At 43.3% G+C, this 22590-nt stretch overlaps 1 protein-coding gene across 6 annotated transcripts in view; it reads right to left on the minus strand.

Annotated features, from left to right (window-relative positions):
- Nucleotides 1-22590, minus strand: part of RUNX2 (RUNX family transcription factor 2) — a 158997-nt gene that overhangs the window by 82741 nt on the left and 53666 nt on the right. For 3 of the 6 annotated variants that reach the window (XM_059843057.1, XM_059843062.1, XM_059843059.1), the window contains exons 4-5: nucleotides 20165-20338; nucleotides 11214-11375 (exon numbers count right to left, since the gene is read on the minus strand). In XM_059843057.1, the coding sequence (XP_059699040.1) occupies nucleotides 11214-11375; nucleotides 20165-20338 (336 nt within the window). The remainder of the gene's footprint in view (nucleotides 1-11213; nucleotides 11376-20164; nucleotides 20339-22590) is intronic. The other 3 variants (XM_059843058.1, XM_059843061.1, XM_059843060.1) reach the window with 2 other exon arrangements.

A 22590-nucleotide genomic window follows, 5' to 3' on the forward strand; every position in this document is an offset into this window, starting at 1 on the left:
GGAAATTTTTCAATCCCACAATCAGCTTTCAACACAACACAAAACATCATTTCAGTGCAAAATTAAATATGGCAAGCTGGGTTTTTACAGACATCTATCCAATAAAAATGACGTGCCCCATAGATTTGGTCCCGTACCTGTGCTTCAGACTGGTTTTCCAAGCAAGCCCATTGTGAAGCCTAATTAATAAACTTAACCAAGATGGACATACCTTTAGCTGCTGGCTTTATAATATTCTGCCAATTCTAAACAGTATCTGTTTAATAGGAAAGGGCATTAAAAAGCAGTGATGCCTATGGATCAGACAGTGATAGCCCAGTTAAACATTAAAAATAACGAGTGGAAACCACACATGTGGCATCACTAGAGCTTGTGTAGGGGCTTTTCATCTCAGCTAAATGAAAGAGGCTTTGTGGGTATTGCTCCTAACCCAAGCATACCACCTTTCACTGCTCACTGCCAGAGATTTGTGATGTTAAGAGATGGAAAGATTGCATGAGATGCCCTACCCCTCCATTTTGCTTTCAGAATTGATCCTTAGTTTAAAACCTTCAGGCTGTTTTCTCTGCCAGTGCTCCCCTTTCTTACTATTGCTCCTCTTTCTCACACAAGCCCAAGGAGGCTTCTTCTAGCTGCCTATCCCAGCACTCCCAAATTACAAAATAACCTATTACAGCTAACACTCATGGCTACCACAGGATAAAAGATCAAATGGATGATTAGAGAGACTTTTGAGAACAACAGCTGGGAAGTTTGGAGACAACATGGCCCAGACAGGGCTGAGCACACTGCACATTGACTCCTCTCCTCCTCCAAATGCACCTTTAAGCCACCACAAAATCCCCTGCATTAATTGTATGATGATACCTCTCTTGATAGAACTAAACTTCTTCACAAAATGAGAACATTGCCTGGTCCAAGTAATCCCAGGAGATTAACGCAGTTTCAACTGTCTATTTGCAAACTTGCCTGTGGAATAATTAGGATTGCGGAGAGCAAAGAGGCTGCTCTGCCTGGGTGTCTACTCCCCAACAGGGACACAACCTCAGCTCTGAACTTTGCTTTTGACAATGGAAATGCAAACTAAACCTGGGAGGAAAAGCTCCCGTGACTACAGTTTTGTTTCTTAAAATGGAAGATTGAACAGTGCAGGAAAACTAAGTGAGGACATGCATCCTACTGTTTTATTCCTTTATCTCCATCTAGGGTAGTGTCTGAGAAATTAAATCAATTTTGTTAGAACTCTGCAATTGGGCAAATACAAGGGCAGAAAGATTCCTAAAGGAATTGCAGAAACCTACTAAGTCAGTGCAAAATGCTCTCCCAGTCCATTTTTTCAGGTGGGTTGGAAAAGTAGAGTGTCACTAGTAATTCAACCAAAAATAACACCTTTTCAGCAGATACAGTAGGAGTTTGGCTGATTAGGAAAGGGAACTTCCATGATTTGGTAGATTATAGTGAAGCCACAGCAAACTGAATTGACCAAAATATTTTTTCACAGTCCCCCTTCAGATTCCTTGCAAGTCAAACCAGTTCTGTCCCACACCAGCCAGTTCCCTGTGGCTCCTGCCACCACCCTGAGACCCACCACTGCCTCCTGTCCTACCCACCTCTCTGTACCTGTCACCAACACAGGAACCCACGAGACCCTCAGAAATCAAAATCAGTGCTACGTTCTGGCAGACAAAGTTATAGCAAAGTTGTAGCAAGTTCAAATGAGTGGAAACTAAAGTTGGACAAATTCAGACTGGTAATAAAGCCCAAATTTCAAAGTGAGGTTAATTAGCATCTGTAACTAAAGGCTGTGGTGGGTTTTGCTTCCCTGGAAATTTTTCAATGAAGCCCAACTGAGTGCTTGGGCTCTTTTTTTTCTCAATGGTTGCCCTCAAGTTCAAATGAGAGCTAATTCAGGGAAATCTTACACCTGGGTTCAAAGCAGATGTTCACATGGGCTTCACTGTACAATAATCAATGAATTTATACCTCCGTGGAGATTTGCTTATGTCAGATTATTTTTCCCCATGCCTCACAGATGAAGCTTCACCATTGCTAAAAATCCTCACACTCCACAAAAACTCCTTGGACACAGCAGCACCATCAAGCACCATGTGGGTACAGGGTTGGGTCCTCCCTGCGGGGCCACTCCACCACCTGCACACTGCTCCTGCAGACATGGGGAAACTGTCCCAAGCTCAGGAAGGCATCTCCTGCTTTTGATCCCTTCCCTCACTCTCTTTTGAGTCAGTCTGAAAACAAATATTAAGAGATTTCCAGATTAGTGTCCCCAAATACACTCCCTTTATGCATATGAAGTAGTTCCTTCTCACTTAATAACATCCTTTGTGACCCACGTGAAGGTGTGCTCCCTCATTTTATCTCATCCATCTTCGTCTTCTTCACTGCCTACATTGTTTGCTTTTGTACAACCACAGAAAAGCTGAGCCACTTGCATGGCTCTTGCCTTCCCTTTTGTACCAATATCAGCCCAGTATCACCAGTATTAAAGCTCTTTGAAATATGACAGCCAAGCTGGCAGGACACCAGGTTCTTTTCTGCTAAAACATCCATCAAGAGAGGAAGAGATTTGGTCATGACTAAAATGGGGCCAACAACCATTACTAAACCACTTCAAAAAGGTATTTTTGAAGCTCTGCTGGGATCTAACACTCCCTTGCTGACCAAATTCAGTGTGGTCAAAGTCTGAGTGGCCAGAAATGAGAGGAAATTTCAATGAAAACCAAGACAGCTCCAGCTATTTCTACCAGCAGCAGTTTTTACCTCTTGAATTGTACTTTTTATTGCAAAATTTGCAGAATTTAAACCATTCAGCTCCTGAAAGGCATATGATACTTTATGCCTTACCTTTACCTTTACCTTCTACCAAACACAGTCACAGTCTGAGAAGAACCAAATTCTCCAGCATTTTATGGAACCATTTAGTAAATTCACATGGCAAATTAATCAAACCCAATTCAATGCAACAAAGACACAAGGCCACAAAGACTTAAGGGCAACATCATAGAATCACAGAATGGTTTGGGCTGGAAAGTGCCTTTTAAAGGTCACCTAGTCCAACCCTCCTGCCATGGGAGGCAGCATTTTCAACAAGATCAGTATGCTCAGAGTCCCATTCAACCTGGCCCTGAATGTTTCCAGAGATGGGTCATCCACCACCTCTCTGGGCAGCCTGTGTCAGTATTTTGCCATCCTCACAGTGATGATTTCTTCATGTCTGATCTAAATCAACTCTTTCAGTTTAAAGCCATTCCCCCCTTGCACTGTCACTCCATGCTCTTGTCAGAAGCCTCTCTCCAGCTTCCTTGTGGGCCTGTGAGGGGAGGGGGGTAAATAAGTGGACCTGACCACCCTGTATGTACCAGAGAGCTTCACACATGAAGATCCATTTCCTCTCTCTCCACATCAGCACACATGTGAGCCTGCCTCAGCTGCCATTGCTGGCTCCATCCTAGGTAGAAAATTAACAGCAATTCCAGAAAGGGAAGGGAGAAATCATCAAACGCCTTTGCAGAAGGATGAAACAAAGAGCTTGATCCCACAGCCTTCCTGTTAGAGACTTATTGACTTTATTGGGAACACACATCTAGGTAGTGGCTCAGGATCTGTCCCTTTGGAAGTCTGGAATTGAGGACCCGGTTGCCCCACTAACAATTAGCATTCTGTTTACAAAACCCAGCAGAGTCAGTAAGAATAATCATTACAAAACATGCTCAGACTGTGATTCCGGTTTAAGTTAATATAATTTTAATGAGTTCTTCAGAAAAAGCCTGGCACTTATGGAAAATTTCCTTAATTAATATCAGACCCTAAATTAGTAATAAAAAAAAGCCCTGAATATCATTTGGTCTCAAGCTGGAACTAAAGTATGTTTTGGCATCATTACTAACTGTTAGCAGCAAGTTCTGGAAACAGATGCAAATCTTGATATGTGTCCTAAATATAAAACACATTGCAAAAAAAGTTCAGATAAAAATATATCTATACATCCACATATATTTGAGTGTGCTATTTCCTGCCTGTATCAGCAACAAATTTATTCCATTTCAAAACATTCCACTTGTTTCTTTTCAGTACTTTTTAAAATCCCTGATTTCAGGAATAAAAATCCTTCCCTCTGCCTTCATTTTTCCTGTTTATTTCCTCTCCCAACAGCCGTTTTAAGTAAATGAAAAGGGATTAAAGACACGCATTGTAACATTCAAACATCTGAAAATCAGCCCACTTGTTTTACCATCTAAATATGAGCATAGGTGCCTAATTTGAGGCCACCCACGCTAGAAAAATTTGAGGTAGGGATCATGCAACGCATCTTCTGGACAATTACTCCAATGAGAGATTCAGCCCAGTGGAGAGGCTGCTACTGAAAGCCCACAGACGAGTGCCAAGGTGCTGAGATTCCCAGGTGGCACAAAGTGGGCAGGAGACTAAAAATGGAAAACCTGCGGTAAACAAAATAAATAGAACCACTGAAAAATAATGAAAAAAAAAAAGAAAAAGGAAGGCGAGTTACAAATTTAGGGAAGGCAGCAAAATGAGCGGGTTGTTTCTGAAGACCTGAGCTCCCCCAAGTTCTTTACTTTGCCTTGACTCAGTTTCACCTTGCAGGGAAAGCTCTGAACATTAGCAAGGCAAAATGGAGACAGAGACAACCTTGAGTCTTTCAGCTTCCATTTAATTAAAAAAAAAAAAAAAGAAGAAGAAGAAGAAGACAGAGTGAAAATTGTTACAGTCACCAAGAAAAACATCCCAGCATAGCGAGCGCACCAGAAACCGAGCTGGCTTCTTGGCTTTGCCAAGAGCCTGAGACAATATTGCTGAAGCGTGAACTGCTCATTCATTGCAGGGGCTGCTCACACCAGGGCCATGCTGGCAATAGCCAAGGCATTAACTGTTTCTCTGCTTCCCACAGCACATAGAGAAGAAAGGAACTGTATTTTGGAGACAGCACTAGTGCCTTCCCTTATGAAAGGTCCCGGCCTGAAATTTCCTTATTGCCCACAGCATTTAATCAAGTTAGCAGGAATTAAGGGATGAAAGCACAGCCACTTCCATGGCCACAGCTTCTACTTAGTTGCTGTAAAGTTTTCTGAGCTCCTTAGGAGAAGATAAACAACCTTCATTTCAAAAAGTTGTTTCAAAGACCAACTCCCCCAAAAAAGGAAAAATTCTAGTTAAAAAAAAATCAGGTGAGTACATGATACTAGCAAAATCCAAGGTAATTCACACACAGGGTGAGAAACCCATGATGACAACCAGTACAGGACCCCAAGAAAAAAAAGCCCATCACTGTCAGCCTCTTTCTCATTGACATACAAATACTAAATCCAGAGGTTCAGCTGAAGCTGCTTCCATTGCATGTGGTTTTTTTTATTATATGATTTTTAGACTAACAAGAATGAAAATTAAATTGTGTAAAAAAACAGTATTGTCCTTAATTAAGGCATGGCTGGCATTGCATTTATACTTGACAGCCATCAGTGAGCTGGGAGAACAGGAAGGTTTCTTAAATTTCAATTTGAGATGAGGGTCCAGGATGGCCCAAAACATTGTGGTGATTTATCTACAGGGCGAGACGAATTAATGGGAAAGTTTGGCTACACATGAACTAGCAAACAGGGTTAGGGCACATTCTCTGGCTCTAAATCTAGTCAGGATGGTCTGGCCACAGATGTAATGTTAAATCCTGACTCCATGATGGGGTGGCTGACTCTGAGCTGCCCACAGGAGCAGGTTCAGGACTCTGCTCATTTCCAAACCACAGCTGGGACCTGTTTGCGACCATGCTGGCCAACCCCACTCAACACCAGCCTTGCTGACAGCTTAACAGTACTGGTATTTAACAGTCCAGCCCTACCACTGTGTAATTCATTGGTGAAGATACCACTTTCTGGGCATTTTAGTTCAGAGGGATGAGTCTGCAGACTTCTTTTGTTTAGGGCCTGATCCCAGCATCTCCCTCATCTATCTCAGCATGCCCCTACTCAATAACACAGTAACTATAAAGACAGCAAAATCCACCCTGCATCCTGTGGGGAATCCAGCTAGTGGGACAGCAATGTCTGGGCTTGGTGGCACATCCCCAACTGACAAATATCTAGGAAGGGTCCAGCCCAGGCCTGGAAAAGGCAGGTTTGGTAATTTGTCCTCCTATTTAGATTCCATTTTAATTTTCTCATTTGTCATATGAAACTGGTCAAACACAGACAACATCTTCCGCAGTCAGCACTGAACGTGTTTGTGGTACACCTGCAGGACAGGTCCTCCAGCATATGAAGATCTTGACCCTGGAAGTCTCTCTCAATGGTGAAGCAAAAAGTAGGAGACTTTTTTAGTCTCTGTGTTTAGACAGAAGGAAAAGTGTAGGGGAAGAAGAAGTCTCCTTACCTTCCCCTTCTCAGGATTCTCAACAAAATTAAAATCAAGCTCAAACCCTTAAAACAGTGGAGAAGGTCGAGGTCAGGGTGAGGTAGGGTTAAATCAGGACTAGAGTGTAATTAGGCTGTGATATGGATATGTTTATGGGACAGTTAAACTGTCTCTTAAATCACCTCAGCAAAGGCAGACTATCAGATCATACATGCCTGTACTTGAACTACTCACCTAGGCTCACTTCAGAGACAAACAGGCTCTTCCCAGGCACTGCCAGGGACCAGCACAGATCACCTGCAGACCAGTCCAGTCCTGAAAATGCCAGTTTGTCCCCTCTGATTCAAAAGGGAGTTGGGGGTGAGTGTCTCAGGAACAGATGTCTGCCCTGGGGACATCTATACCCATCCCTCCTTCCCCTGCCTGGGAGCAGCCCTCTTTTGACTGCAAGAACCTGACCTGTACTCCCTGCTCTGAACCTTCCATGTGGGGAGGACTTGCTGGATCAGCCCCAAAGGGGTATGTAAAATGGCTGTGATGTGTATATTTATATGAATCATATACATTAATTACATAATAGTCACCCATGCTCCCCATCCCACATGCACTTTGGTTATGCATAGGACAAAAAGACTGAGTGCATTCACTATGAATCATGCAATAAGACTATATCCCTCAGGCAAACTCTCTCTAAAATGACCCTTTTCTTATATTCCCATGGCTTCCACTACAATATTATTTAATTAAGAATATTAATCTGCTGGGCCACCAACTTTCACTGTCTTCTGGGGAAGTCTGAACAGACAGACATCTTAATAAAATATGGGGAATTTTGCTCTTTTTATGATTGGAACCTTAAGGTAAGGCAATTTCATGGCCTCCTGAACTTGTTTCTTTATTTGTTCTTGATATGAATGTGAAACTTCTGGACCAGAAATATCATTGGTTCAAAAGTTGCATGAGTGATGCCAGATAACATTTTTTTTTGCTTTGCTTTTCAGCTCATGCTGTTGAATACTGCCCAAATACCTGGGATATATAATTGATTAGTTGTAGATGCAAACAGAGCACTGACCCCCAGTTGGAGAATATAGAAGATGAACACTTGCAGTTTGGCAGTCATGGGCACACACGTGCACGTGCCTGCAGCACGCATGCAAACCTGCCAGTAGTGCAAAGAAGCCATCTGAGACACTGACACGACCAGTTCAGCTGCATTGCAGCAGCTGCCTGAGGAGCTCCTCGGGGTTGCAGCCTGCTGCACTTTTCTCCTCTCCCATGGGATGAGGAACTGCATGCTCTGCTATGGCAGGGCCCCACCACATCCTGTCCTGCAGCCCCAAACCTCTTCTGATGCTCAGCCTAATCTGGGCTTGAAACACAGGCAACCTCATCACCAAAATTCATGGAATCGTTAAGGTTGGAAAACACCATTGTGTCCAACCCAGCATCACCATGTTCAACATTAAACCATGTCCCTAAGGGCCACGTCCATGTGCCTTTTGAACACTTCCAGGGAAGGTGACTCCACCACTGCCTTGGATGGCCTGTTCCAGTGCCTTACCACCATTTCAGTGAAGATTTTTTCCCTAATATCCAATCTAAACCTCCTCTGGTGCAACTTGAGGCCATTTCCTCTCATCCTCTCACTTGTTACTTGGGAGCAGAGCCTGACCCTCACCTGTCTGCACCCTCCTGTCAGGGAGTTGTAGAGAGTGAGAAGGTCCCCTCTGAGCCTCTTCTTCCCCAGGCTGAGCCCCCCCAGCTCCCTCAGCTGCTCCTCATCAGACCTGTGCTCTAGACCCTTCCCCAGCTCTGTTCCCTTCTCTGGACATGTTCCAGCCCCACAATGTCCTCTGTTATGAGGGTCCCAAAACTGAGCAGAGAATTCAAGGTGTGGCCTCACCAGTGCCCAGCATGGGGGGATGGTCCCTGTCCTGGTCCTGCTGCCACACCATTGCTGATACAGGCCAGGTGCCTTTGGCCTTCTTGTCCACCTGGGCACACTGCTGGCTCATGTATCCATCCCAAGACTTGGGAAGAACACCACCACTTTGGCCACAGGATGAGCGTGGTTTTGGTCAAAGGAAAATGATTAAAAGTAGCTCCTGAGGGCTGCCACTGACAATAAAACCAGGAGCACCTTTTGTTTTATTGGATGGAATATTTTCAACATCTGCATGAGAACAACTTTAGCAGTTGTCCGGGTGAAGCCATGGAGGCTCGTGGAAAGGCTGGGTGATGTGAAATTAGGGCAGATAGGAAGTTCTGTGCCTGTAGGTGTGACAGCCAAGGCTAAGGGGGGAGGTTTTACTCATTTTTCCTCTTGCATGATGTTAAGCAACAGGCACTAAATATGGCATTCATTAAAATGACCTTGTATACTTTTAACAGCCTCGATAATCAGATCTCTGCCACTGTATAGGAAAGTGACTTTTTTATTCAAGGCCTTATAAAACTCTAATTTCTCCCTCATGCTTTAAAAATGCCTGAAGTTTTCTAAGGATTTTAGTGTTTCTTTGCAGTAGTTTTCTACCCTCTTCAAAGTTCTGTTCTCTTCCTAAATAAGTAACTGAGTGGAGATTTGCACTTCTTTGAGTGTGAGGGATAAACTGCTTGCTGTATGGGGCAACTTAAAACTAGCATTTCTCTCTCTCTTTTGATATAGGAGGTGTTGGATGCTGCCCTCCCTCCCTGTGGCACTGTCAGTGAAACTCTTGAGAGGCACTGTCAGATTTGCAGCTGCGGCTGCAATGTGCCTGCTTGCATTTTGAGCATCCGAGTGGGTCCTTCAGCCAGGAATGCCTCTCTCTAATTCTGAATAGACCATTTCTATTCTGAATTTCTATTTCTGTCAGCAAACACTGCACAACCTCTGCCACTGGAAGATCAAAGTCCCCTTTTTGACTCTTGAATCTAACTGCAAGCAAGATCCCCATGATGGGAAAAGGCCAGGGCATTGCAGAGGCATCTCTTGAGCCCTAGAAAGATGAAGGACAAGAAGCATGAAGGCAACTGGCCATAGAGCATGGCAGGAAAGTTCAGTCCACGGCCACACAATGTACACAGCCAGGTCTTTTAGTCACTCCCTGCCTGTGCCCACATGCCAGGCGCTCACGTCTGAATACACACAGACAAGCAAGGGCTGCAGGGCAAGCATGCGGCGTGCAGCTGCCAGGTCCCAGCCGAGCCTCTCCTGCAGGTATTGCCGCGGGCACGATTGCAAAAATAACCCATTCGACAGCACAGACCATCAGGAGGCTCTGACTCAAAGGGAACCTGTTTCGGGCCAAACAAAGCATTTCCTCAGCATCAAGCCGATCGAGTTTTTTGACCCAAGTCAGGGTGTTGCATGGAGAGCCCGCAGGAACCTGCTCCAAAACCCTCCAGCCCTCGGCCCACATGGAGATCTTTGGCATCTCTGTGAAGGCAGAGCGCACTAGGGCTGCAGAGGGGTTTGCAGCTGGCTGTTTGAGAAACAAAGCTTCCCTCCTCCAAGATGAAAGAAATCAAGGAGTCTATGCTAATCAAATCCTCCACGCCTGCTGGCTGCAGTTCAGCTTGTCAGGGATGCAGCTCAGTGGAGTGATCAACTTTTCCAGTGCTATGAGCTTGGTGGAAGGGGAAAACACAACAGCAAGAAATTCACCTGGCTGGGAATCAAACAGGTGTATGGCAGCAGCATCCAAGATTATAATAATATCTTGCAAACATGCAAAAAATAGATGTAATAGGACTGATTCTTTGGTTTTCATTAATGAATCATAAAGGCTCTCTTTACATTACACATGCTTTTTTGGCATAAGCTGCTAATATTTCCACACTTGCAAGGTTGGAGTTTTAAGACTGAGCCTCCCTCCCCTAAGGTTCCTCATTTTTGGCAAGAGGTACAAGGTGACTGTGTGCCATGACAGGCTCTCTCTTACTTTGGGGCAATCAGATTACTTTACACAGATGGTTTTATCGCTGAAACCATTAGAGGTAAATTGTGCAATATATAAATGTGCATTTGTTTGGTAAAATAAAGTCTCAGTTCCTCACTACTGTCTCGTCTATTTAGGAACTAAATGTATTTCCTCTCTCCTGCATCATTCCAAAGCACAATTTGTCCAATCTTTACCTTTAAGTGACTCAGCTTGTTTCTGATAGGCTTTTTAAGTACATATTAACTAAGGAAACAGTCTTTCTTGAGCTACTGATTGAAATGCAGGAGAATGAACCTCAGCCATAACTACTGAAGAAATAAAGGCGTCTATCTGTCAGGATGACTAACAACACACATACCGCAAAGGTAAAGCACCAAAAAATAGAGAGCATAGCATTTACTTTAAAACACAGAATCACAGAATGGTTTGGGTTGGAAGGGACCTTAAGATCATCTTGTTCCAACCCCCCTGCCGTGTGCAGGGACACCTTTAACAGACCAAGTTGCTCCAAGCCCCATTTAACCTGGCCTTGAACACTTCCAGGGATGGGGCAGCCACAGCTTTTCTGGGAAACCTGTGTCAGTACCTAATCACATGCAAATAAACATCCTTTTGTAGGGGGAAAAAAAAAAAAGAGAGAATTTGTTCAAAGAATCAGGTTCACAATTTAAAAATAATCTAATCCGAAATGGACCTAAAGTTATTCGAGAGAGACATGATCAGAGCAACATAGCAGCTCTTCCACATTGAAAAAAAAGGGATTTTAAATCCTGCCTGCCATGCAGGAACCCTGGTACCACTGCTGAGGTTTGCTCTCCTTGCCAACGTTTGAGGCCACGGAGGCAGCCTCTGCCAGTCCTGCTCCTCTCTGCATAATTGTTTTAGGCAAAAGAGAGTCTTTACCTGAGAGGCGTCTGGGCACATCGGTAATGGCTGGAAGTCCCGTGCCTCGAGTGGAGGACAGGGGAGTTGTGGAGTGAATGGACGGTGAAGTCATCTGGCTCAAGTAGGATGGGTAAGACTGGTCATAGGACCATGGCGGGGATGACTGCGCCTGCCTGGGGTCTAGGGGGAAAATAAAAACAAAACAAAACAAAAAAAAGATAATTTTTTTTAAAAGGAAGAAAAATTTTAGGGTATCAACAGCCTAACTGAAAGAAGTGGGATTACTGAACATACACACATCAGTACTATGAAGAGTGAGAATGTAATGAAACACGACTTGCTCCTCAACACTCAGCCCTTTCAAGTCTTGGTCTGTGCTTTCCCCTCCCCAGAACAATTTCTGTGGGAAATGAAGAGACAAGAGAGAAGAAATTTAAAAGGTCTAGAAGCTGGGATGCAAATTCCTGGTGTCTCTCTTCCAACATATTATACCAAGAGTTGCCAATCCTCCAGGGACCAGAAACAGAAGCAGACAACGAGAATGAACCCCAGGTCTGATCTTAGGAAGTGAATTTCATGGAATCACGGAATCATCACAGTTGGAAAAGACCTCTAAGACCACTGAGTCCAGCACTGCCAGGTCCACTGCTAAACCATGTCCCTAAACGTCACAGCTACATTTTTTTTAGACACTTCCAGGGATGGTGACTCCACCACTTTCCTGGGCAGCCTGTTCCAAAGCCTGGGCAACCTTTGAGTGAAGAAAATTTTCATAAGATCCAATCTAAATCTCCCCTGGCACAACCTAAGGCCGTTTCCTTCAGAGGTGGGCAGACTCTACAGTCAGCACTTGGCACGCCTGTCAAGCTGTTATCCAGTTCAAACATCACACAATAGTGTGTTCAGTGCTGAAAACACTAGCCAAGGAGAAAAAAGTCATTAATCTTATCAGCATCCGTCACAAAAATGTCACATTTGGATGCTGGCCCAATTTTTTACAGCACCCTCAATTACAAAATATGGAACCAAATGGTTTGGGATAACTATTGGAAGCTAATGATACCTGCTGATATATTTGCAACAGCTCACTACAGAGGAAATCATCTTTAGGATAAACACAGATGAATTTTTGCTGAAGCACTGGTATAAGGAGACCTAGTTTTACCCACTTTGGATTTTTTTGGTTTGGATTTATAAACCCTTTGCTCTCAGTTAACATCTGATGATAAAGATACCACTAAATACCTCTTAAATTATGCTTTTTATTTCCTTATATTGACAAAACTGAAGCACTTTCAACTCCAAAGTTTGTTTGGGGCACTGCATAATAAACAGAAAACTATCTCTGACTTGCTCACAGAAACTGTAGCACATCCCTTCAAATCCTGCCCACTATTTTCAGGGAAGCAAATCAAGTATACTCGATTTGGAGAACCTGCTCTATCAGAACACTGTGCTATAGCCCTGCTTTGCAGACAGCAATGTGACAGCCACATGGCATAAGCAAAGGCCCTTTTTCAGGAAGTTCAACCTTTTTTTTTTCTTTTTTTAACTCCTCTCCTTGCTCTTCCACACAGCAAAACCTTGTAGTTTCAGATACTTCTTGTTTATTATTTCCCTTCAGACATGATTTGTTTGAAGAAATGTCTGGAAAGCAGATACTTCCTTGAAGCAAAATAACTATATAGATATAGATATTAAAAAAACACCTTCCAATTTAAGAGGATTTTCCTGGAGTTTGCCATTTATATTAGAGCTGAGTAATATAAATGGTTAACATAAACTTTTCAGAAATCCGAAGGACACTTGATCATTAAATGTAATGAACTTCTTTGTTTTAACATTTTCAAGGCCAGGGTTGTATAGATTGGCACAGGTTCAAATCTGACTGACTACTCATTGTTACATCTGATATTGACATATTTCTCTGCCTCATTCCACTACAATAATTCACCATACAGTCAATGGTAAATGATCTTTGAATGGGAAAAGAAAGACTAGGCTTGCTGGAAAAACAATCTTAAAATTAATGGTGTGTTAGGGGCACAATCTCAAACCCAAGACCCTTCAAACTCCAAGACCTTTTCAATCTCTGCTTCTGTATTGAAAACAGGGCTCCTAAAGTTTTGGATTTAGGTCAGCTTCAATGCTAGGAGGCAGGTAAAGGCTGGAAAAAAAGTCATAGTAGAGGATGTTTTTACATCATTTTGGTCTAAAATGGTGGTAAGCTCAGAAAAAGAGGCATCCTTTCTGGAGGCTCGTGCCACTCCTGATAGTGTAATCCTCAAGGCACAAGAACTTCTTGAGCATCTCTGGCACTCTCATCAATTTGAACACCCGTGCTAGACTTGGTTTTATACTTAACACCCTAAATCTAGCAACTGTGAATGTCTGTGTGGGCACAAGAATGGCAAATAGCAAAAAGTGGTCTTTCAAAGGCTCATGTGGTATTTCAAACCAGTATCTCACACTGCACTGTCAGAAGCAGGATATAGGGCTGGATGGACCATTCCTTGGCCCAAAAAACATACCACATATTCTTTCAACATCTACCTCAAATACATCAGTCTTCCCAGGGAATAGGAAATAATGAAGAGGAAAATCTTTAACCAAATTGAACATTAGATGATTCATCAGAGCTCAGTGACTGAGGAGGAGGTCACAGTACCTCAGGGCAGAGGGTTACTGCCATTCCTCCACACCAAGGCATGGCTGAGGTCATGGTCGAGGCAGGGTGGGAAATATTGCCCTGGGGATGACTGGTTCAAGGTATCTGTGACCCGTTAGGAAACCAGAAAGTGAAAATACAAGTTTCACCAGATCCCAGAGCAAATGCCCTAAAGCCAGCCCTTGCTGCCTGATGGTGGTCAAGGTTTGCACGGACGTGAGAGAAGAGAGTGGTGAAACACTGTCACCTCGCCAAGTCAAAGGGGACCTGTGAGCCCACAGGGCAAACTGCTCAGCAGCATTGCCCAATTCACAGCGAAAAACGCCACGAGACAGAGCCCAAAGCTTCCCCAGATAGTCCCTGGAGGTGGACATGCAGCTCATGTGGCACCCTCTGGTTCATGTGGAGATGGTCCTTGCAATGGTGCTGAAGCACTGGCTTTGGCCACTGTGGCCCACCAGGCCATCTCTGCTGGTCCCACACACCATCAGACCTCCAGGGGGAAGGAGGGTGCTGGGGACACCACAGGGATGTGCCAGCTGCCACAGCAGCACTTCCAGGGCAGATCCACACAGGTGCTTCTGAGGCAAACACAAGGCCTTCAAGAAGTTCACCTCCTCCTTGCTCTGAGCCAAAAGGGGTAGGATGACTATTTAACACATACTATTGTGGGAGAAGCTGTGAGGTGATTTGTGAGAGGTTTTCCTTGGCCTCCTACACCACAGGCCAGCTTCCCTACTGTCTCTGGCTGGTGGGCTCCCACATGTCCAAGGATCCCTGCTAGCTCAGGACTTTGCACCATCACCCAAAGCACCACATGCTCTGCAGCCAGGGCAAACATCTTCCCATCACAAAAAAGCCCAGAACAGATGAGAAACCTTAAAGCTCTGAGTGCATGTGTATTCCTCCCTAAAGGAATCCCTCAAAAACAAGGAAAGATACTCAATATAAAAATAAAACGAACTGTCCAGGAAAAAGCCACCCCCATTCCCATATGGCAGCCATGGGGAAGGGCTAACAGAGCATTCAACAACAGTGAAGGAGTCAGAGGGCCACTCTGAGCTGGTATTTACACTCGAAAACTTTGGAGTGATTACTAAGAGCAGTCCTCCTTTTGTAAACATTTCTGTTATGCCTGCGTGGGTGTGAGGGGAAGTGCAGCTCTCAGCATATTCCTTCACAGCAGGGCATATTGTGGGTATGCTGAGACAGCCTGGGCACAGTTCAGCTGAAACAAATCAGTGGGGCGAGGCCAAAACTAATGTGCAAACAGCTCCATCCTGTTTGTGCTTCCAGGTGAACCTCTGCAAAGCAGGAAATATTGAGTATTACATATTATTTTGTGTCTAGGTTTTGCTGTCACATTTATAAGCATGGGACATACGAAGGGTTCTTGACCTTTGCTGTCTCTGACTGACTGGATTAAATGGATGGTGGATACTGATGCTTAATGGACAATAGGAGTCTTTAAAAATTAGTCCAAGAGAAGATGCATCACATAAAACTAAAATTATAAAGGAAAGAAAGAAAAAGCCCATCTAGTGACTCATTCTCCAGCCAGTGACATTGGCTTTCCAGTATCACAACTTCTCTTCTTCCAACAGAAATCATCATAGGACCATAGAACAATTTGGGTTGGAAGGAACTTTAAAGATCATCTAGTTCCAAACCCCCTGACATGGGGAGGGACATCTTTCATATTCTGAAGTGTCAATGGAGAAAAGCAAAAACCTGCAAATATCCCTGAAGAACAACTTTTTTCACTTTGGCATTGGACTGTGAAGCACACTAGTTTTCTATAGGAAAAAAACCAATTTCCCCTTTTCCAAGATGAGTTGCATGAGCAGAGTATGATCACAGGCTGGCAGCTCCTTGTTGTATTGTCTCTAATACTCAGACATCACATGCATCATACTCTCATTTAAACCCAGCCATCAGCTCTAGCTCTGGCTGCTGCTGGTTGGATTAGTGCTAGTGCCAATAGTAAAAAACAAGCTGTCTGGAGCTATCTTTGGTAAACACTTACAGCAAATATCCTCACTTCTGATCTTAACAAAGCCAAGATGACTTTCTGCATGAGTAACCCAACTATTGTTGTAACACCAAACCCCTCAGCAAAACAACAACAGCAAAACACAACCTTCTTCCCTTCTCTAACTCTTTTTTAGGCATTCTTAAAAGCCCAGGGTTTCATCTGGATTGCCCAGTTCAATCAACAAAGTCAAATCCAGTGGAGTTACATCCCAATGTACAGAAAAGTAATTGAGACCAGATTTTGGCCTGAAGAACCTCTAAATCCATTTCTCCTCCCACCCCTCCAAGAGTCACATTTTTGAAATTAAAAAAAAAAAGATAAACTCAATGAATCATGCCAGTGGGCAGCTAAGTTTTAAAAGGGGGTAGAGGGAAATAAAAGTCAAAAGAATAATAGGAGGGGTGCAAGCTTTATAAAATGGAGGTCCACACTGGCAACTTGCCAGTCAACCAGAGGATGCAATCAATTTGCATAAAATGCAGCAGGCTGAAGATTCAGTTTGCACTGTCCCTGAAATCAGTCCCTGTCTGTCAGTGAAGATGTATCCCCTCACTACCTTCCTGTTAAGCTGGCTCTGAAGACTTTAAACCTGCTTAAAAAATGATGAGGAATGGAAGAATAACGTCCCTGAAGTGCACAGAGAAGGGGAAGAGGAAAAGGAAAGAAAGTGAAGGTTTCACAGGACTTGCCTTTGAGGGTTGTTATTTAAGTGATGAAAGTCAGAGGTTGCCTATAGATCAGCCAGTGCCACAGTGGTGATGGAGCATGAAACCTCACTTAACTCCCACTCTGCTGTCCCCACAGCCCAGCCGATGGGGTCCTCACACAGACCACATTCCTGCCATTACACCTGTGGCTTTTCCTGGCCTACAGAAGTTAATCCTCACCAGTTGCATCTTAAAAAAACCCAAGCTTTCCTCATCTCATGCTGGAACATTGATGCAACAGCTCAGTGTCTGAACGGGAATGTAATCGGATACATGAACAAGTTGCATGAGCCCATTAGGGAAAGGGGAAAAAAATAAAAAAAGCAAATATAGCAGTGAACAAATGTGAATGGACAGGATTCCTGATTTACGGGCAGCCAGCAGGGTTCAAATTGGATCTGCACTGCCTCAGCAAAGGCAGCTGCTTATTGGACCATTTGTTTTTTAATCACCCTTCGATGTAGCTTTTGCTGAATCCTAGTTAAAATGCCATGTTGAATAAGGGCAACTCTGTGCCTTGTCCTGCCACAGCCCAGTCCTGTGGTAGGTTAAGGACTGTGCTGTGATTTGTGTAACCTGTACTCTGATACTCCAGGAAAATAAACACAACCTAGACAGAGAAAAGAAATGTAAGAATGAACCCTAAAGTGCTGAGTTCTTTCAGACTCAGGTGTGGGTCAGCCAGGCTTTAAATAATATGTCTGTTTAATCATGCAATAGCTATGCAAGGCCTCAAGTGGAATGAAGCAAAATGTGCTTACTAGCAATAATATGGATTTTTTGTAGGAAGTCAATATTTACTGTTCCAGTTATTAGAAATTTATTATTTGCCCTAAATAATAACTAGGTAAAGTGACAATGAAACCATGATATTTCTAAAGGAATGCTTGGTTAATTCCAACAAAAGTAATTTAAAAATCCTGTTTTTCAGACAGAAGGGTCTATTCCTCTTTTAACATATACCCAAGGCAGTGCTTATGTTGAGAAGCCAGTGGCATTCTGAGTATTTCACTACAGTAAGGAAACTGATGTTGAAGGACAGCCCAAGCACCTCACTCCCTACCACCACACCAGGCAGGGGGATGTTCAGCAACTTCCTACTCAACACCCGACCAAAGGGTGCCTCGTCCATGGCATCAACTTCATCTGTCTCTGACATGGTTTGTGTAGCAAAGAGTACCCATCCATCCCACAAGAAAGATCCTAGAATAGGGACTGTCTGCAAAAAAGCATCCCAGCACTTTGGTGGAACATCAGAGCACGCTGAGCTTTACAGATTACAATCAAGGTCCCAAAGAGAGCCCAGAAGCCTGGTGGGAAGCCAGTGCAATTCCAAGAGCTTGCACCCATGTAACACCAATCACCCAATTGAATGGGATGACCCCCAGCAAGCAAATAGAGAGCTGGCTGTTGGACTTTTCTGAGGGTGGGAAACAACATCAGAAATACTGTATCAGACTACTTCTTCGCTACAGAGTCCTCACCATTATGGGGGGGAAATCAGAGCAACTTGGGATTCTAATGTATCCCATAACCTTGAATTTATTAAACAATAAAAGCAGATAATCCACCAGAGATGAGAAATCTAGTCTGCATCCCTCAGCTCACTTCTCTCTGCCCCACCAGCACTGCATCTTCCCTCTCTTGATGAAGTCTCAGCTGGTGCTGCCTTAAATTTGCAGAGAAGGCAGGGAATGCCACACAACTTTGTTTCCAGTCAGGCTTATTGAAAGCTCATCTGAAGCTTTCATCTCCCAGATCTGTAAATGCTGCTGCTGCCTCATAACGAGGCAGAGAAGTAGTCTATTAATCAAAGCCAGCAGAACATTTTCTACAGGAGGCATTTATGTGAAGGGGAACAGCATATGAGGTTACACTTAGTTAGGAAGAAAATTACAAGGGGATCTCAGTTCTCGTGCTTCAGGGCATAAGCTGATCACCAGATGGGGTCAGGAAGAATTTCAGCCTCTGTCGTTCCTAGATATAGTGTTGCACAATAGGTAAACTATGGAGGCACAAGGAAGAAGGAAAAAAACTGCTTATAGCCTGGATTTCCCCCCTGCTTTCTTGGGAACTATGTCTACAAACATTGCCAGACAGAAGACTTGGTTAGAAAAAATATTGTGTTTTAGTTCAGCAGTTTTTACCCAGAAAATGATATGCACAAGAGCCCTGACTTCACATGTCCAATGAACAAATCATGAAGCCTAGCCAAAAAAACCTGCTCTGGGAAGCTGAGGGGCAGCAGGTACCATGTAATGGGTATAATCAACATGTTTAATATATTATAAACATTTTACACTAGTTAAAGTTAGACTTCTAGATCTGGGAGACCTTTGCCACAGCTCATGGGAACGATTTTTTTGTTGCAATTCCTTGAGTGCTTTGGGTTCAAATTAACTCACTTCTCTTTCTTACTGCAAATTAATAAACCGGTTGAACTTAAAAAAAGAAGGAAAAGAGAGAAGAAGAAAGCCACAACACTTTGTTAAAACCACTGAGTTTCAGCTGGTATCATGTCAAAACCACTTGAAACATGAAACTAGAAATCTTCCTAGGTTGACTCAAAGACTATGTCTATACTAGGAGTGCATTACCAGGAAAGGAATGCTGGTGTAAAATGCTGGCAAAGGACTCTGCTGTGGATACAACTGTAGCAGCAGAAGTGAGTATTAAATCAGTCTAGGGAATTGAGCCAAGAGCTTTGTTGACAGACTTGCATCTAGGTGAATTTCTCCAACAATTCTAGCAATTGGTCAGGGGTAACACCTCTTTACATCCTGGATAGATACAAACTTGTCAGCAAAAATTTAGAATATAGAAATGCCCAAAGTTAGATAGAAGTTGTCTTGAATCTCTTTTGAAAAATTTATCCAGCTCTGACTTTAGAGAAAACAACATTGGTTTATTTTGTAGTCTTCACAGTTTTGCTGCAAACTTCTGGCATAGCTGCAGTTAAACATCTTATTTCAGCCTTCTAATCTGTGACACATGGTGGGTGCTTTATGATTTCTCTCAGCACAATGAAATCTGCCTCTCAGCATGCAATCATAAATGTTTCATAGAACCCTCACGAGCAACCTTTGCAGATTTCTCCATAACCCAGTTCATTTATTGTAACCGTGGTCAGCACTGGTGGTGGAAGCAAACCACCATGTGAGAAGACTGTATTATTATTCTGATAAAAAGACCATTAAGTGCTGGCTGCTTCCCTTAACACGACTGCAAAATAACAAGGCTGAATAAAAATGTTCATTCTATTGTACACTAAAGGTACTATTGCAACACGGAGAAGGCAGAGCAACGTGGCAGTTAGAATTTCACCATATCCCTACTCAAATGACCTGCATTGACTATTTTAGATTTATGGCAAAAATATATTAAAAAAAATTACATTTTCTGCTTCAAGCACTATAGAAAAATCCACTTCCCACCTAGCTTTGCTTGGAGAACATCCCCCACTCTGTAACAGCCTCTTTGACTAGAGCTGAGACACAAATATCCATAAGCAATTACTACCAATGCCTGTGCAAGTCAAACCTATGGTTCTGTCTCTTACCTGTAATCTGACTCTGTCCTTGTGGATTAAAAGGACTTGGTGCAGAGTTCAGAGAGGGCCGTGGGCTCTGGGTCGGGACCCCTACTCTCATACTGGGATGAGGAATGCGCCCTAAATCACTGAGGCGCTCAGAGAACAAACTAGGCTTAGAGTCATCAAGCTTCTGTCTGTGCCCTGGAAACAGCAAATCATAAAATAAAAGCGTTAATAACAAGATTTAGTAATTTAACACACCCCCAAAATAACCCCAAAATGGTCTCTAAGGACCTGTTACTAGATTTAATGGATTTACAGGTATCTCAGCTACCCTCCGTCCCACAGAAACATTGTGAGGGGGTTGTGTTTTGGACATGGTTGTGCTGGTGAAAGCCTCATCAAGCACAGCTGTGCCCATACACGTGTAAATATTGCAATTTGGATCAAAATAAGAACTTATCAGGACACCCACACAAGGTCTTTTTTGTCTTTCTTTCTTTCTTTTTTTTTTCCTCCTTTAACTACCAAAGGTAGTTAAAGAGGCAAACTTTCCTTTCCAAAAGCAAGCTTCATATGTACATACAACTTATCAAGTGGGACAATTACTCCATGCCTGGTTTAGATGTTGTGGATTTTTGCTAAGAAAATTCAAGCTTTTCTTCTCCCTTAATTTTTTTTTTCTTTAACTCTGTTATAGTTAGTCATTAGCTTTCATTCCTCTGGGAGATTTTCCAAAAAGTAATTAGCCCCTGTCAGTTGAGAAGAGCAGTATCCAAGGAAAACCACCAAACCCGCTGGCCAGGACTGGGCCCTACACACCCTTGCATGGTCAGCCTTCCTCAGTGCTCCTACTGCACTCACCCAGAACAGGCCAACTGCCCCTGGATATATTTGGAACACTCATTTAGGGGTGTTCTGCTGACAAAATATGAAGGGGGAAAATGGCAAAAGCACTGGGCTGCCCCCAATGGTCCTGCTTATGTTGTCATTGAGATGTTTCAAGGGCAAGGGCTTTGCTTCTCTAGTGGTTGTATTTTTGCTCCTACGTTTAATTTCTTTCCAAAGGATGCTCCTTGTCCAATGGTGTCTTTGAACATGAGCTGCAGAAGGTGTTATTTCTATCATTCAGCACAGGGAGAAAAAGGTATGCATAGAGATTAAGGACAGGACTAATTTTACTTAACTTTAGCCATTCATAAATCAGGCATCTAGTCTAAACTCTTCTAATGTAGACTTCCTCTTCGGTTAATGGAAAGAAATAGCTACTTCCAGAGGGCAATTCATCTCATTTGTCTCTGACACTCGCCTTAAAACAGCATGATTCACCTCCTGAATTTGCTTTCTCTTCCTTCTCTGATCAGAGAGGGAGCACACATGACTGGTTTAATTAGACACCCTCGCCATTAGTCAACGTTAAATGGAATGAAGCCTACCCTAAGTTACAGATCAAGGTCATGCAAAAAGCCTCTGGCAGAGCTGAAAGGGGGGCCCAGACTCCTTGATTTCAACCCAGAACCACATCTGCCTCCATCCTTATAAGCAGTGCCGGGGCCCTGGCACAAGCAATAATTGAGGGGGATATTTTAATGCTTTAAACAATAGGAAGGGTCTCTGGTATGGTTTGGGCTTGAGCCTTCCAAATAATCACCAGTGGCTTGAGATAATCTGTGTTGACCCTCAGCAGTATGAATACAGCTATCTGCCTGGAGTCTACAAGAGTTCAGCTCTGCAGACATGGGAAGATTGTCCCATCAGTCCTTGGGCCATAGAACCAATTCCAATGCTGTTTAATTTATTTTAGAAGCAGAAATGAGGCCACTGAATCTTGAGATTGAACTAACAGGCTACCACTGCTCAAAAAAATGCTTTTTAATAGTAATTCTCACCACAGTACTGAGTACATGGGTTCCCACCATCTAATTGCTACCACAGTGCCAACACGACACTTAGGCAATGCAATATCGAAACTAAATAAACCCAGACTGGATTCAGAGAAATCATAGCTCTAGACAGAGAAAGATTCAGGTTGGGAGATGAGGGGAAACTTGATGGGATTTAACTTTGGAGAAGCTTCTCTAGCAATTTAAAAAAATTAATTAGTTGACCCATAATTTGGTACTTTGAAGTCTGGGTTTTCTCCCCCGTAATGACTCAGTCTAAAAGCACGGAGTAGGCGGGAGCCTTCTCCCTAGGGAGAAAGTGCTGCTCCATGTTAGAGCTGCCATGGGTGCCTACTACCCTCTTGAGAAAGTATCAGCCATTTTAAATAGGGGATGATTTTTGAGCTTGTAAAAACTCCATAATAGCAGCCTAATTAACAGGGTCACATCCAAACTCTAGTCTTCAGCATTATATTCTGAATCCATTAAAACTAAGATTTGTACAAGTTGGGTGCTGCCAAATCTGAAGAAATTACTTTTACATACCCACGCAGTCAGTATTCTCTTGGG

Source organism: Haemorhous mexicanus, chromosome 3 (assembly GCF_027477595.1).
Source record: "Haemorhous mexicanus isolate bHaeMex1 chromosome 3, bHaeMex1.pri, whole genome shotgun sequence".
In the NCBI taxonomy this organism is placed as follows: Eukaryota; Metazoa; Chordata; class Aves; order Passeriformes; family Fringillidae; genus Haemorhous; species Haemorhous mexicanus.